We start from the raw sequence: 16,137 nt of genomic DNA on the forward strand, positions 1-16,137 counted from the left end.
CCCCCCAAAAAAATCTGGGTTCCTTTATGTTACCACAATAAACAATACAGCTACCCCCGTTAGATCCACAGTTAGTTACCTGGATCGTATTTAGCCCACTGGTGTGGGTGATTGAGTTAACGAGGTACCAACCAAGTTGCCCTGGGATTGTGGGTACCGGGTGGAGGGCACGGGAGGTTAAGCCTTGTTTCCAGGGAGCCTCAAAATGTGGAGGGGCTTCCTGAGATTATTGGCCAATTGCTGCTTTGTCCCCAGGGTCACTTGGGACAAAACCCAGTTTGGATGGGTTGTGCCCCTCCTCCTGTAGGGCCATTGACACAACAGGTCTAACACATACCTGTTGTGGGCAGAGAGCAGCAAAATATCCAAGACCTCACATTGCCATCTTTGCAGCTCATTCCTTCAAATGCTAGTTTATTTTTCTGTTTCTTCAATCTAGACTGGTCTGTGACTTGCTTTGGCCAAGAGAAAGCCAAAGGAGGGATCCTGTGCCAGCTCTAAGCCTGGCAGCTAGCAGGCCTTCCTGTGAACAGGCACAAGTTTACTACCTGGAAGAGTTGTTCCTGTCACCCTCACTGATGGCTAGCCAACTGCCAGAAGCACAGCCTGATGGGCTGACACACAGCAGCATGCACAGGGCGGGAAACCCAGCTGAGAACAGCACAGGCCTGCTGAGCCTTGCCTACACTGCCTGCCTGTAGATGAAGGGCCAGCTTTCACCTCATGTACTGGGTTGGGTCTCAGCTCTGCAGATGGTGTCAATAGATGGTGGACACAGTCTTTCCTCTTCTTTCCCCGTTTACCAAGCATATGTACAGACATGAAGTAACTCCCTAAACGCCAGCTTTGTGGGAGATCCTATCTGCCTTTTACAAGACAAAGGTGAGATTCTGACAGGCTCTGATTAGCCAGCTCCCAGGGCTTCCATTCCCAGGTCCCAAGTCTCCTGCACAACCTCTATTCATCTTATAGTCCTTGCCTTCCTTCCTCAGTTTTGGAAATCTTGGGCATCGCATCATCTTGTTCACCCAAACATCAGACAGGACCATAACCATCAGCCCTTCCTACCCCTACATGCTATGATTAGGTCTTGCTGATATGGTTCAGGAAGAGGGTCAGAGAAGTGCCTTGCCCTTGGGCTCCACCTTATGGGTAAGTATGGGCCTCTTCCTGTCCAGTGCACAGCTTGGTCACAAGTTCCACTTACACCCTGGCCAAGGCCTGATGTCAGGCTTAGTTGACAGCATCACTTAGTGAGATCATGGAAGACTTACAGAGGCCCAGAGCAGCGCCAACTGGAGTGAACCAGCCCCTTACTTGGCACACAGGTGCCTTATGAGGCCCCTGGGCTGTGGACTTAAAGGAGCTAGGCATACTCAAGGGTTCATAGGCTCCAAGGGGCTCCATCGCCACCACTGGCTTCCCCTATAGGATGCAGTGCCATTGCCATTGCTTACCGATAACGTGGGGGTGCCCTCATCCTCCACGGTGACCACCAGATGGTAGAAGCTCTGGCGTTCTCGGTCAGGTGGGGCAGGTCGTGTGGCAATCTCGCCACTGATGCGATCCATACGGAAGGTCCTGTCCTCATTACCCTCGGTGATATAATAGGACAGGACACTGTTGATCCCGATGTCACGGTCGGTGGCTCTCACTTGGACCACAGCAGTGCCCCCGCCCACATTCTGGGAGAAGAGGAGCAAATTGTTATTCTAGGTTCAAGGCCTTCAGGGAAAAGTCTAGTTCTGTTGCAGGAAGCTTTGCTTGGGCTCCCTGGAAGCTCATCATCTTCATGTACTCTGAGGCGAGGATGAGGGTGGGGATGACCAGGATGCAAGCCATGACAGGTCCTGTGTTAACCCACTGCAACTGTTCCAACCCTGCACATTCAGATTGGATATTCAAACTCACAGATGGGAAACTCAAGGTGTGGGGAAGAATCACAAGCACATCCACATAATCAATCAGAGACCATTGTGGGCATCTGCTCTGAGAGCTGGGCTCTACTCTATGCCACTTTCTGTCATGAGCATCCCACCTGGCATAATGCCTAGCAAGGCCCAGAGAAAGTTTTGGAGTTGCCCAGCCCTAGCACCAAGTAATGAATATAGTTTGACAGCTTTCTGCAAGGCGAAAGGTCTTGTATTCTCTCCTACCATAAAAAGATATTGAGTTCTGACTTCCAGGGTGGGCATTGGGGGGTGTAACTATGCACAATCTCTATTCTGAAATCTGAGGGGCCAATGGGTCAGGCAGTCATGTAAATGGGTGTCTCATGGTCAGCTCCTGTCCATAGTCCACCCTGGGTGGCCAGCCGCAGGAGACCTGGAGCATCCTTACCTCATTCACACTGACGTTGTACCCAAAAGGGCTCTCGATCACTGGGTGGTTGTCATTGACGTCCAAGATGGTCACTTGCAGGATGTGGTCTTTCTTCTGTGGAGGGGTGCCATGGTCGGAAGCCACAACCTGTGAGGAGGAGGCCTGCAATCAGGGCTGAAGGGTTGTGGATCAGGACCATGGAGTCCAAAGGAGTCTCCTTATATAGGGAGGCCCTGGGAGTCGGGAGAGACTCACCAATTCATCTTGGTCCTAACACAAAGCTCTTCCCTTCTGCCTGTGCTACAGGTAATCCTTGCCCAAGTATTGTTGGACTCCTTTGGTATCTGACTTCAGTGTGCCCAAGTGGCCACCACTTGGCCCCCCTCCACTCCTGCCTCTGTTTTGTTCTATGTCAACCCCAACCCTGATCTTGGGTCTGAGCTATGACTCAAGCCTTTGACTTTGCTTCTGCCCCATGCCTTTTGTGCTGGTCTCTGGCAAGCAGGGAAGGGGCCTGGAATATTCTTTGCAATACTCTAGGGTCCTGACCACATGCTGAGCCTGTCTGGGGCGGGGTGTTCAGTACTGTCATGGTGGCCTCTAGGAGCTCAGCCCCTGCAGAAGAGCAGTCTCGGCTGCCTAGAGGCTCTGGTGCACAGGCTAGCCCCAGCAATCCAGCATCCACCATGGCAAGTGTGTCCCTTCACTCTGCAGCAGAAGCAGGCTGGGTGGGGTTCTTTGCCCATTGCATATGTGGAGAAACTGAGGCCCAGATAGAAGTAATAACTTACCCAAGATTCTTCTGTATTCATGGCAGGGTGAGGACCCTATTACCATCTCTGCCAGGTTCTCTCCTGACTGCTTTTGTTTTATTTTATTTTATTTTTTTACTCAGGGTCTCATATAACCCAGGGTAGTCTGGAATTCACAATATAGTTGAGGATGACATTGAACTCCCTATCTTCCTGTCTCTACTACCTCTTGAGTGCTGGGATCACAGGCATACACCACTATGCCCATCTCTCCTGACTCCTAATGCAGAGAGTGATATCTCAGCTGCTCCTGCTGGGAACTGGAAGCCAGTCCCAGGTTGCTGTGCTTGGCCCTACAGATGCCACCTGTCCCATATCATTTGGTAATGGCAGAGAAGCTGACTGCCAGGGCATGCTGAGGGTGGGTTCCCTCCTTAGTGGTCTGCTGTGAGCCATCTAAGCTGGGCCAGTGACTGCTTACCTGGAGGATATAGTGGTCCAACTCCTCCCTGTCCAGGGGCCTAGCCACAAACACTTCACCGATGGAGTCATTGCTGGTGATGATCTCGAATGCCCCACCAATGTTACCAGAGGCCAGGGAGAAGACCACCTATGGGAGGAAAGCAAGGGCAAGGAGAAGAGAGGAGAAAGGGAGGAAGAGGAGACAGGGAGGACAGGTGGCTGAGTCAGGCCCAAGGCACTACCTAGTTTCCAGGTCCACTGTGCCCTGTTTGGCTGGAGCACTGGAGGAAAGGGATGAGACTGAGGAACAGCGACAAGCTCACCAAGGTCATGTGTGTCTGGCAGGTGCCTGGTCCTAGGGATGTCAGCAGAGTAGCCTAGGGACCTGGAGAGTGGGCCTGAGTCCCACCACGTGGTCTCCACTTCTGCTAGTGATAGGTCAGATGACCCCTGAGGGGTGGAGAGCACCCCTACGACTATGGCTGACTCCAGCTTGGTACCCACCTGCCCACTGCTGCCAGCATCAGGGTCCCGGGCCTTGACGATGGCCACTCGCTGGCCCACAGGGCAGTCCTCAGGCACACTGATGGCCGAGTCAGAGGTGAAGTCAAACTGTGGGCTATTGTCATTCTCATCCAGCACGGTGATGTAGACCTGGAGGCAGACATGCTCAGTGGCCTCCCACCTTCCCCGAGATGGTCTCAGACCATGGGGGCAGAGACCCACCAAGAGTTAGCAGGGACTATCAACAAGCTTTCAAGCCTCTCTCCCACCAATGCCTATCCTGGATGTTTGATTCTCTTAGCAATGTGTCTGTGTCCGTGTGTGTGTCCGTGTGTGTGTCTGTGTGTGTGTGTGTGTAGGGGAGGTGCACACTTATCACTAGGCCAGAACAGCAAAGGAAGGGGGTGGTGGGGACTGAGGCTGTGGGGATGAGGACAGCTGGAAAGCTGGGCTCCAGCTGATGAGAATGAAGGCTGGGAATACCCCCAGGCATCACTTCCTGTTTTTCAAGAGAATTAAGAAGTCCAGATTTTTATGTGAAATGAGCTGATGAGTCACAGAAATGAAAATCATGGGCAGGCCAGTTGAAACATGGCTGCTAGCCAGACCCTGGCCTTGTTACCCTCAGCTCTGCATTAAAGGGAAGGGATGGGGCCCAGGAGCAGGGGGCCATGCCTGAGGCCTAGGGGTCCTAGTGTAGAGGGAAGTGCCATGCAAACTGCATGCAAAACACATGCAAATTGCACATTCTTTCCCATTCACAGTCTGGGTCTCTGGTGGAGAGGAGAGTCTTGAGCAAGAAGAGAGAATGACCATCAGCCTGGGGAAGACTCTAGGCTACAAGGCTGTAACTACAGGGTTGCTCACTGATGGGAAATGGGGTTGGGAGGTGGCCTGGTTTTCAGGAATTGTAGGTCCCACCTCTTTGTGCTGCCCTTCCTAGGCCAGTCCCCATCATCCTCTTTGGGGGCCACACCCCGATGCTATCTGGCAGCTGTTAGAGCCCAGTGGGGCCCGGACCAACTCCTCCGCTTGTGGTAGTGTGAATTTGGAAATAGTTACAGAGCCTCTCTGGTTTTCCATTTTCTCAGTTGAAAATTAAAACAAGAATACCTACCCTACTGGCTATAGGAACAGGAAATGACTGAATGCAGGTAAGGGAGGTATATAATTATTCCAGTCCCTCCTACCTGCTTGGCAGACACTCAGCCTTCCCCCAAGCCTGTGTCCATCAGGAAGTCTGCTCAGGGGCTGGAGGGATGGCTCAGAGGTTAAGAGCACTGACTGCTCTGGCAGAGGACCTGGGTTCAGTTCCCAGCATCCACGTGGCAGCTAACAACCATCCATAATTCCAGGGGATCTGATGCCCTTTTCTGGCCTCTGCAGGCATTGAGTGCACATGGTGCACTTACAGACATGTAGGCAAAACACTCATACACATAAATTAAACAACAACAACAAAGTCTGTTCATCAAGCAGTTCCTCAAGTTCCTGCTGATATGGAAATGGGAGTAAGATGCCCAGTACCTTGCTGTCAGGGCAAAACCCAGCAGAGAACCACACTGTGATCTGACCTTCCTAACTCTCCAATCAAAGCCTTGCTTAATCTTGCTGGCTTCCTCATACCACAGGGCTTTTGCACATATTGTTCCTGCCACCTAAACAGCTTTTCCTCATTGGCTGCCTTACTTAACTCCTACAGAGCTCAGTGTGAGCCACCTCCTGGGGCAAGTTCACCTGGATTTCCTGACATTTTAAAAGATCTACATGATATTGCAATGACGCTATGACCAGGGGCTTTCCTTCTCCCTGATTCATGCTGTGCAGGCCTGGTTGCTGTGAGCCCCAGGCCTGGCACATAGTCTGTCAATGGACCTACCATGGTTGCTGTTATGATCAAGGCAGTGGCTGTGAGGGTGGGTGGGGGATGGGAAGGGACCCACCCTTGGTAGGTGAGGTGAACTGAGGCTGTCTCCCATTCTCAGCCTCAGAACCTCTCTTCCTGCCCATCCCCCAAGGGCTCCTATAGCAGAGTCCTCCTTCTGGTCCTCCCACTCCCGCCTCTGCTAGGGACAGGGAGGAGTCAGGTAGAGGTGAGCTGTGGTTTGGCTCCTAGCCTCAGGGAGGAAACTGCCACCTTAAAAGGCCTCCCTCTGTGCCTCCACCCTAGTAACTCAAACAGTATAGGGCAATGGCTCAGAGCCTTGGAGGAAGCTACAGGAAACAGGGGAGTGGGCCCTGCTTCTTGGAGGAGGGTAGGAGGCTGAACAGGAGCAAGTACTCAAAGCCCGACAGCCCTGCCTGCAGGGCACCAGAGTGGCCTCACTTCTCAGGGGACCCCTGCTGCCTTAGTCACCTGTATGCTCACAACTATCAAGGGCTGAGAGGCAGCTGGGTCCATGGTAAGATGGTAAGATGGTAAGATGGAGATGCTGAGGTTTAGACAGAGGCCCCACCTATGCCCACCAAGTCCCAGGCCCTCCTGCTGAGAGCTACTGTAATACCCCCAGTGCCTCCATTTTGTGCAAGTTTCACTGGTCAATCATGTGGTCATAGGACCACCCCTAGGAAGGCAGGTCATGCTAAATATAGCAGGTAGGCCTTTATCATGCTAAATAGATGGGCGGAACACCTAGTGCGTTAATGAGATGCGAGTTTTCCCTGCCTGGAATCCCACCTCCTAGGGCAGAGCTTCCTAGCTACAGCTATGTAGTCTGTGAGTTGCCCACTGCTCTGAGTTCTTCAGGGAAGCATAGTTTCCCTTTTTCTTCTTCATGCCTTTCTTACTAAACATGCTTTCTTTAAGGCTTTGGGCTGCCCTCAGACTCCTGTATTTCTTTACTTTCTCTAAAGCTTCCTTCTCCCAGCCATGTGGCTGCCAGTCAGCCCCATGTCTGACCTCTGTGCAGTCCCTAACCTGCCTGCCTTCATGGCTTTCTTTCCTTCCTCCTACCATTCACCTCCTCAAGGCAGCTGCCAAGATGACCAGCTCACCTGCCTTGAGAATTTCTTTTTCTTTAAAATAATAATAAAATTGTAAAAGCTTAATTCGGCTGATTTGGAGCTTTTTGAGTCTGGTGGTCCCGAACTCTGTAACACTAGGTGTAACATGAGATGCCTGATTGATGCCCACCAGCTACCCTCTGGGACCCTGGGGTTGAGGAGAGCTAAATGTGTGTGTGTGTGTGTCAAAACCCCACTCCCTCCTGAGCACCCCCTTCATGCCCAGTCCCTTCTGAAGCCTTGTCTGACACCTCTGATTTCAGTGATCACCCTCCCCAGGGACTTTAATGCACAGTCCCCAGAGGGCAGCTCACCCATGACCACAGCTACCATCCCAGGAACTCCCTGTGCCCTGCCCTGTGCTCTCCTTTATATGCCTCCCTCCCAAGACTGCCACCCCCTCTGAGCAGGACAGGGCCATTGGCAGGACCCTCCCTTGAGGGAGGGAGCACAGACAGGTTTAGTAGCTTGCCTTTGTCACACAGTCCTGGAGGAGGCTTCAGTATTTCTTCCTTTGTATGTTCCAAGTCCTTTGCTTACCTACTTCCATTCCAGGTCTCCCTGGGAACCAGGCAGAGCATGCAGGGCCAAGCTTGGGGCTGGGCTCTAAGAGGATGGGCTGGGGGGCTCATGAAGGGTCTGAGTGGAAGGCCTGATGTCCATGAGCCTCCTGTCTTCTCACATTCATTTACTGACTGATTATGTTTGGGAGTGCATGTACCACAGGGTGTGTATGGAAATCAGAGGGAACCTGTGGGCTTGTTGCGTCTCTCCTACCATGTGGATCTTGGGGGGAGGGGGATCAGAGTCAGGTTATCAGGCTTGGCGGCAAGTGCATTTACCCCCTAGCCATCTTGTTGCCCCCCCGTCCCCCACCCTCTGTCCAGGAAAGAAGGAGGGTCCATGCAGCACCAGCCAGGGCCAGTCCACAGGCTACTCACCTTCTGTAGGCAGCAAGGGCAGAGTAGGCAGGGAGAGAAAGGCAGTTATAGAGGGTTATTAGCTGGCTTGGTACTTCCCACCCCTGATCCCCATGAGGTCTGTGGTCCAGGGTGCCACCTTCTCATTTGACCATGTCTCAGCCCAGATGCCTGACCATTGGGTGATCCTGGGGTTACTCTTGCCCCCAGCCACACATCAGGTGTTGGGGAGTATCTGGGAAGGGGAGGGGTTATAGCCAAGTGGGGCTCTCACCCAGGATCACTCACCACAGTTGAGTCCACCTTGGGGCCCCCGTCATCTGCCACCACTGTCAGTATGTAGAAGTCTCCCTTCTCTCGGTCCACCAAGCCCTTGACTGTGATGACACCCTGCATAGCCAGACATCTCAGTGACATCAGGCAGTGACATCACTACCCCTTCTAGAAGTTCTGTGCTCCAGTTGGACTCTGCCATCTCTCTTCCCCAACCCCACCAGTCACACACGTCACCCCCTTCGCCAGGCACAACTAAGTATCCTGTGAAGCCACTGGACAAAATTCCCCTATTCTTACAGCTCATTCAGATGTAGGCTGTTTCTCCCACAGGGTTTCCTGCCTCCTTCCTGCTAAGCAGGTCCTCTCCAGGGGACCCCATGATAGCCATCATCCCATCTTCATACTTCCCACATCTTCCCTGAGTGCTTAGACTTATATGATTGATTCTGCCCATGTCTGTTCCTAGCCTGAGGATTCTTGTTCAGCCTGTGTTCCCATCCTCCCCTGGGACAAGGCCTGGCGCATTACAGGGATTCATCTCTACCTTGCCTGCTTTCAAAGAAAGGATTCTGGGAAAAGATTAAAGCAGAGAGGAGTCAGACACCTAGTTTAGAATAGCTATTGTAGAGAAGGGTAAAAGTTAGAGCTGAGCTTCCTAACAGCCAAGGTAAAAAAGGAGATAAGATGGCTTGTATAGCTTTCTGTGATGCAGTGAGATACTAAAAAATATATATATTTGGTCTCTTTCACTGCTTCCTGACAGAGCTCATGACCCCTTGGCATTTCCTGGTGATAGGCGCACCTAGGGACAGGAAAGAACTGGGGATGAGCATAACTGATTATATCTTAATGCTGCAGCCTCCATAAACATCCCTGACCTGTGTGGTTGGGAGAGCTTGTGGCCTGTTGAATGAATATGTACAAGTCCTTTTATTTTCTTTTATTTTAGTTTTTTAGAGGACAGGGTCTTGCCATGTAAAGTTGGCTGGTCTGGATCTCGAGATCCTCCTGCCTGAGCCTCCTGAGAGCTGGGACTGTACTTGGGCAGATTCTTGATCTGAGAGTGATGCTTGGGAAGTCCTAGAGCTTACAAGACATATCACTTCATCTGCTATTTGTATCCTTTAAGCAGCCTTTTGTAGTAAATGGGCAGCAGTAAGCAAAGCATTCCCAGAGCTCTGTGAACACTCTAGCCAGCTAACTGAAGTTGAGCAAGGGATCATGGGAACGCTTATGCCTGTTAGTCAGGGCACAAGGGAAATGGCAGGCTATGCAACTTGCACCCAAAATAGGATAGGCTCTTGCTCTGGGTACAGCTACTCTGAACAAATCCAAATCCAAGGGTGCCCCATGGGCAGCAGAAAGCCCGGGGTGGGGGAAATCCCACACTTTGGTGACAAGAGAGGTATTCTGTGATGATGTGGGTACAGGTGGGAAAGTGGTTGGCTTTTCCTACTGTAACTCCCACCATCTAACAACAAGGACATCAGAGTTCTTGGCTTTCAACACAGTGCCTCGAAATATTGCAAAAAACACATCACAGGGAGGTTTAGTTCAAGGAGAGTACTGTGCATCCAGAAGGAGCTCAATAAATACACATGGCAATAAATACACACCACTCCCACACAGCTCCTTACCGTAGCGGCATCTATCTTGAAGAGGGCTTTGGCCTGGGCGCTGGTATGGGCATCGAAGCGGTAGGTGATCTGGTTGAGGTTGTCTATGGAGTAGGCCTGTACCCGCACAATCTCTGTGCCCAGTGCCAGGTTCTCCATGATGACTGCTTCGTAGGAGGTGTTCGAGAACTGCACTGCCTCATCCAGCTCATTGAGCAGTGTCACATAGACGCTGCAGAAGCCCCGATTGAAGGGGGGTGCATGGTCTGTGGCAGACACGTTCATCAGGTAACTGGTTTTGGTCTCATAATCCAGGTAGTCCACCGTGACGATGAGCCCTGTGCTCTCATCAATCTCGAACTTGCCCTCCGCACCTGACAGGATGCGGTAGTTGACCAGTCCACCATCCCCTGTGGGAAGACACAAGCTGTGTGGTCCTCAGATGGGGGAGAGATTGACTGTCCTATGGTCTCTTGAACTATCTATACCTGGTGCTATCCCTGAGGGACAAGGCTAGAGCCTTAGCTGCTGCACGAAACATGTACTGGCCTCAAGATTCTCAGAGGAGGAAGCAGAGCTCAAGGTGAATGGTGAGGCCCAGCACAGTGCTGACCCTCTCTAGGGGTTGATATGAGCACCAGAGATCTACCAGAGGGGGTTGGTTCAGTGCCCAGAGCCTTGAGATTCAAGTTCAACACCTGTCTTGACTATCTTGTGGTGGTTTTTTGATCTAGAAAGCGTTAGCCATTCTCAGAGTGGTCAAGTCTTCATCTGGGTCCCCTGGTGGAAAAGTCTCAGTGACAAATACAGCTCCCCATTCTCCCTTGTACACTCCAGGGTACCGTGCCTGGGGCAGGAGGAGTAAAAGGGAGAGGCATAAAGTCACTCAGCATGTCCAGGATCTCCTTGGAGCTCTTAGGGAGGGGACCCACTGCTTCTGCTAGCCTCTCAAAGGGCTGCCTGTGCCAAGAGGCCGTAGCAACATGTGGGACCTGAAGTATATCAATACGTCATTTAGAGAATGATCCAGCTGGGAATCCTCAGAGCTATATCCCTGTCACCTATCCTGGGTGGCAGGTGATCTCTGAAGCTGAGTGGGGCATGGAGACTACTGGGGTAGTGATGAAAGACTTGGACAGTAGTCAGTGCAGCAGAGGCAGCTCAGGAGTCTCTCTGGGGACAGTGGAGGCCAGGAAGAGCTCCTCTCCTGGCCGGGTACAGGCTCCATGCAGAGGCCAATGGTGTCCCAGACTCTTGTCCCCTTTACTTGACATGGTTCACTGTGGGTACATCTGGGGCTCTGGAACCTCAGTTGTTGGAGTTACCTTCAAAGCAGACCACCCTCCAGTAGGAAGAATGGCCTATCGGGAAGTCTGTGTCAGGCTCTGAGCATCTCAGAGGGTGGCAGCTGGCTGAAGGAGCAAGCGTCAACCAGCTTTTGGACATGGCCCTATTACCTATCTCAACCCTGTCCAGCCCATTGCCAAAGTCTAGCAGGGGGATGCTGGGTCCCAGGATGACTAATGCAGACTTTTGCCATGCTCCTCTGCCCATCAGAGGGTAGATAACTCCCCTGACTCCAATTTTCTTGGGCCTGGGCATCTGAAGGAGTGACCAACACCATCCAAAGAGCCCCTCTCAAACCTGTTGTGTCTCTAAAGAGGACTCGAGGATGTCAGGGCCCCTCATCAGCAGGGAGGGTCACTCTGAGCAATGGCTTCCCTTGGTTCCCCCTACCCCACCTTACCAGTGTCTCTGTCTGTGGCTCTGACGACGATGACTGAGGTGCCGATGCCTGCTGTCTCTCGAAGGCCCAGGCGGTTGTACTGCTGCTGTGTGAACACAGGGGCCTCATCGTTGACATCTTCCACGTACACAATCACCTGCAGGGGTGGGCCATGCTCAGGTCAGGGTATGGTCTCTGCTCCCCCTGGACAGTTGGAGCATCCTCTGAAGGCCCCACTGAGTCTACCCCCTTGTATAGGACCTGACATGCAGCTGGTACTCAGACACTGTTCAGCTCTGCTGCTGACCTATGGGAACCAGTGATTATTAATGACACTTAGGGGTAGTCATATCTTCTCCAGTATGAAATGGTTACATTACAAATAGCTCATGCTGCACTATTCTTGTGGTAAAGTGTGGAAGACAAATAGGCCGGGCTCATGAAAGTGCTAGACAGTGACTCAATCTAAACATTAAAATATGGCTAAGACAGATTTGAGGAAAATGTCATGGTGGCTGGAAAGGATTTGGGTGCTTTGAGCCCTGTGACCCTCACACACAGTAGCTCTCTGAGGAGTGCCAGTTCCACTCAGGATACCTGGGCTGTCAGAAACCAGCACCTAGAGAGCAGACTGGGTGCTCACTGCCTTGGGCAGAAAATAGCATGGACAACAGACCTGGCTGCTGCTAGAATTTCCCTGGAATAGAGGACAGATCCCCCTAGCCCACTTTGCTGGGTGTTTCCTGGTCCCCCACTTCCTCCCACTTTCCTGGGGACACTTCTTAATACTTTCACAGTAATGCTTGTCTTGGGTTGCTTTGGGAGACTCTACTCAAGAAGGTATCCACTTTGGAATTGTGTGATTTTGTAGAACTTTCTCCCCACTTTTTCTTAATGAGTGTGTGTGTCTGGTATGGAAAAGGTTACTGTTTATAGAGAGCCTCCTCCATGAGCAGAGATTGCCCCTGCCTTTTTCATCTTCCCCGTACCTGGAAATACCTGGGGTAGGTTTGGCACAGGCATGGGTAGCATTGTCTGGAGAGACTGGTGTGCCGGGGAGGAAAGGGCGTTAAAGTGGGGGTGCACGAGGAACTACGGGGAGTCTAGGCCCTTGCCTCCTTTAAGAGATGGGGAACAGAGGTCCAGAGAGGGGGACATGACTTGCCCAAGACCTCAAAAGGCTGGGCTCTAAGGGCAGGGGTCTCAGGCTCTGTGCTGGGGATGAGTTGGCCCCAGTGGAAGAGAGGGCCTTCTTCCTGGCTCCCCACAGCCAGGGCAAAACCTCAAAGTAGAGGAGAGAGGGGAGGAAATGGGATGGAGGAGCTGGTGTAGACAGCACAGGTCATGTGGTCAGTGGTAAGGCTGGAGGCAGGAGGCAAGGCAGCCTCAGGACACCTGCCTTGGCATTGTGATTATATTGCTAGCTGCCTCTGGGATCATCCCAAGTGGCTCTTCCAGGATTAGCTGGGGATTTACTAGAAAGAAGTAGAGGGATTCCTGGCTGATGTAAACATACAAGGGGGGCCTGACTGGTGGAGGACTCAGGGTGCCTAGAATGGTGGAGCCAGGGGAGAAGGGGCATGTGGTGGCCAGAGAGGCCCAGCGAGCTCTCTACTTCACTGCCCTGTTCATGTCAGCAGTTTTCATGTCTAGACATTGAGACTCTACTATGAAAACAACAGCGCCCACCTCAGAGCACAGCTGTTTATAGTCTGGAGCTTTCTAAATTTAGCTTCACCCAGAACTTGTCACAGGAGATCCTGGGTGTGGTGGCTGTGGGGGAATTTGCACAGGTGAATTTCTGGGAACTCTCTGTAAACAGAAATTAACCATCCATCTATCAAAACTCTTAGCCTTCCCTTTCCGGACCTGCTTGTCCTGATGACCTCCGATGACCTTAACTTCTATGGGCCGTGGGGAAAGAAATACGCCAGTCTGACAGTGTGAGAGGAAGAAGAGGAGGTGGCATGCAGCTAGGCCACATGCTTTCGATGGTCTGGGCTTCATTTTTAGCAGCAGGGACAGGAGGAAAGATGATGTGTGGTTTGTGAACCCGAGAGAGTAACACAGCTGAACAGGAAATACAGGCCAGCTGAGTTCTTGCTGAGCCAGAGGAAGCCGCCAGGCTCCTCATAAAACCAGACTGCTTTCTGTCTAGGGTTGTCATACCTTCCAACAGGGATGGAAGGGCAGACATATGCATGCATTTATGCAGGTGGGCAGGCAATGTGTGCATCCAGAGATGCCCAGGGCCAATAGGACGCTTTCCCTGGCCCTCATGGGGACTGTCCCTGGTCCCTAAAACAGGAATTGCAGCCTGCAGGTGGTCATAGCCATCACTACCATTGCAAAACAAAGCTAGAGTTCCCACATTGCCATCAGGAAGGTCCCCGGCTTTCCTGGGTCTTAGGGGGTACAAAGGCTGTTTACTGCAAGGGTCATCAAGTTCCCATTTCAGAGGACAGTCCCCTAATTCTCATCTTAAGTTTACTCTCTGGGGATAAGGCTATCGCTCCTGTCAGGGATCTGGGGCAGTATAGTACATAGATTAGTATAGTGTAGAGAGGTTAAGAGAACAGTCCAGGCTGCCGGCCTAGGGGTGAAGCCTGGCTCAACCCATACCACCCTAGAATGCTAACCAAGTTGGCTAATATTTCTTTGTCTCAGTCTCCTCATCTGTAGAGTGGGTGTGACACAGTGCCTACCTCAATACTGGATGGGTTTCTTATTCCTCAGGGCTCCTGTGAACAGGAGCATGGGGCGGGGCAGCACCTGTCACTAGGGTGCCTGTCCCCTGCAGTGAGCAGTCTTTGTACAGGCTGTCTTTGAACCCTGGGATGCAGCAGAGCATTTGCTTTAAAAACAAGGGTGGTGGTTAAAAGCGGCTTGCAGCTACAGTGCTCAGGCACTGAGAGGCGGCCTTCAAGGAGAAGGTGGTGGGTGAGGGGCCACAAAGAGGGTTGTGGTTAGGAAGCCTGAAGTCCAGGAGTCCAGCCTGAGCCTCACTGACATCAGCTACTCTGTGACCCGAAGTGGGCCCACAAAGGGCAGGCTCTGCCGTGGGCCTGTTGATAAATGTGAATAAAAACATGACATGCATGGGAACACGGTAGTCACAGCTTGCCTGGTGCGTGCTCAGGAAACCAGGCCTGTGTCATTCATCAGGCTCTGAGAAGGACCTTCTGAGGGACCTGACCCCCTCTACTGAATCCATTCCTTGGGGAGAGTGTGGGGCAGTGCTATCTCCTATCTCTTCTAAGGCAAAACTGATGGGCAAGAGCAGAGCTGGTGGCCAGCTGACTGGTGACTATGTGTGGTCCAGCTGTGGGCTCACCCTGACAGAGCTCTGCATGGGCCCAGATCCTTGTTGTAGGCCTTCATCATGAGTACATGGAAGGAGTGTCCCCTGAGTAATTCCAGTGACAGCTGGCCAGGTGGGTCCTGCTCAGTGTTTCCAGCCTGGGGAAATGTCAGGTAGAGACGGGCTGATAAAAGCAGCTGATTCAGTTCCTCTCAAACTGTGTAAAAGTCCCTGCCTGTACTTTTCCTACCTCTTCCTACTCAAGACAGGGACCTCAGTACTCTGACTCACTTCCTGCCACATTAGGGGAAGGGGCCTTGGGCTGCTAAGTAGGCAGTGGACACGGGGAAGAGTGCAAAACAAATCTCTCTCTCTCTCTCTCTCTCTCTCTCTCTCTCTCTCATTAGAGAAGATCCTTTGGCTTCTACTCCCTAGTGAGGGTATGTAAGAACAGTTTAGTAGGGTAGCTGGGAATATTTTAGAAACAGTTTCAATAGAAACAGTATGGAACTTGGATCCAGAAGACAGGCTGAATGATGTTGGCATCTACCTCTCAGCTCACTGTGGAGAGGAGGGATAGATTGGTGAGGGCTCCACTGTCCTCCCTTGCTTAGCTGGAGAAACTGAGGTACAGAGCAAAAGGACAATTCCAAGATTCCTGGCTAGGTTGGGCCCTTGGCCTCCTAACGAAACTCCCAGCCCCAGATGTTAGCACCAAAACCAGTAGTGGCCTGTCCCAACCATGCCCCAACTGTTGGCCAACTGATGGCCACATGTAGTCCAGCTGTGGCCTCACCCTGACAGAGCTCCTCATGGGGCCCAGATCATGGTTGTAGGCCTCCACCATTAGCACGTGGGAGGAGTTCCACTCCCTGTCCAGGGGCTGGGGGCCTCGCATCAGGAGCCCATTGCTGACATGGATCCGGAAGTTGTTGCCGTGATTACCTGTGTGGAGGGACACACAAGATGAATGGGCTGGGCCAGAAGCTGGATGCCTGTGAATTTCAGGCCCTTTGGTGTGTTGGTCTTGCTCACAGGTTTTGGGAACTTGGCTGAAGCCCACAATGACCTAACAAGGTGGGGTGTGGAGACAGATTCATCTGCCTCTTCACGTGAAAGCGGGGGCCATGCCCTTGGCCCTGTACCTATAGCTCCAATGGGGTAGAGGAAGGTTTCTAGAAACTTCAGAAGGGTTTTGGACCCAAACCTTGTCTATAGGTGGGTGAATCCAGGACTTAGCAGACTAGACTGGGTG

The 16,137-nt window shown here is 52.1% G+C and overlaps 1 protein-coding gene across 1 annotated transcript in view; it reads right to left on the minus strand.

The window, feature by feature from the left end:
• The window catches only part of Cdh23 (cadherin related 23), a 426,621-nt gene that overhangs the window by 79,223 nt on the left and 331,261 nt on the right, over window positions 1–16,137 (minus strand). The window contains exons 30-37 of the mRNA XM_029565149.1: window positions 15,679–15,827; window positions 11,603–11,738; window positions 9,877–10,265; window positions 8,252–8,353; window positions 4,041–4,190; window positions 3,556–3,684; window positions 2,341–2,469; window positions 1,458–1,685 (exon numbers count right to left, since the gene is read on the minus strand). Coding sequence (XP_029421009.1) covers window positions 1,458–1,685; window positions 2,341–2,469; window positions 3,556–3,684; window positions 4,041–4,190; window positions 8,252–8,353; window positions 9,877–10,265; window positions 11,603–11,738; window positions 15,679–15,827 — 1,412 coding nt within the window. The remainder of the gene's footprint in view (window positions 1–1,457; window positions 1,686–2,340; window positions 2,470–3,555; window positions 3,685–4,040; window positions 4,191–8,251; window positions 8,354–9,876; window positions 10,266–11,602; window positions 11,739–15,678; window positions 15,828–16,137) is intronic.

The sequence above is a fragment of the Nannospalax galili genome, unplaced genomic scaffold, assembly GCF_000622305.1.
Source record: "Nannospalax galili isolate Female #2095 unplaced genomic scaffold, S.galili_v1.0 scaffold1437, whole genome shotgun sequence".
Classification (NCBI taxonomy): Eukaryota; Metazoa; Chordata; class Mammalia; order Rodentia; family Spalacidae; genus Nannospalax; species Nannospalax galili.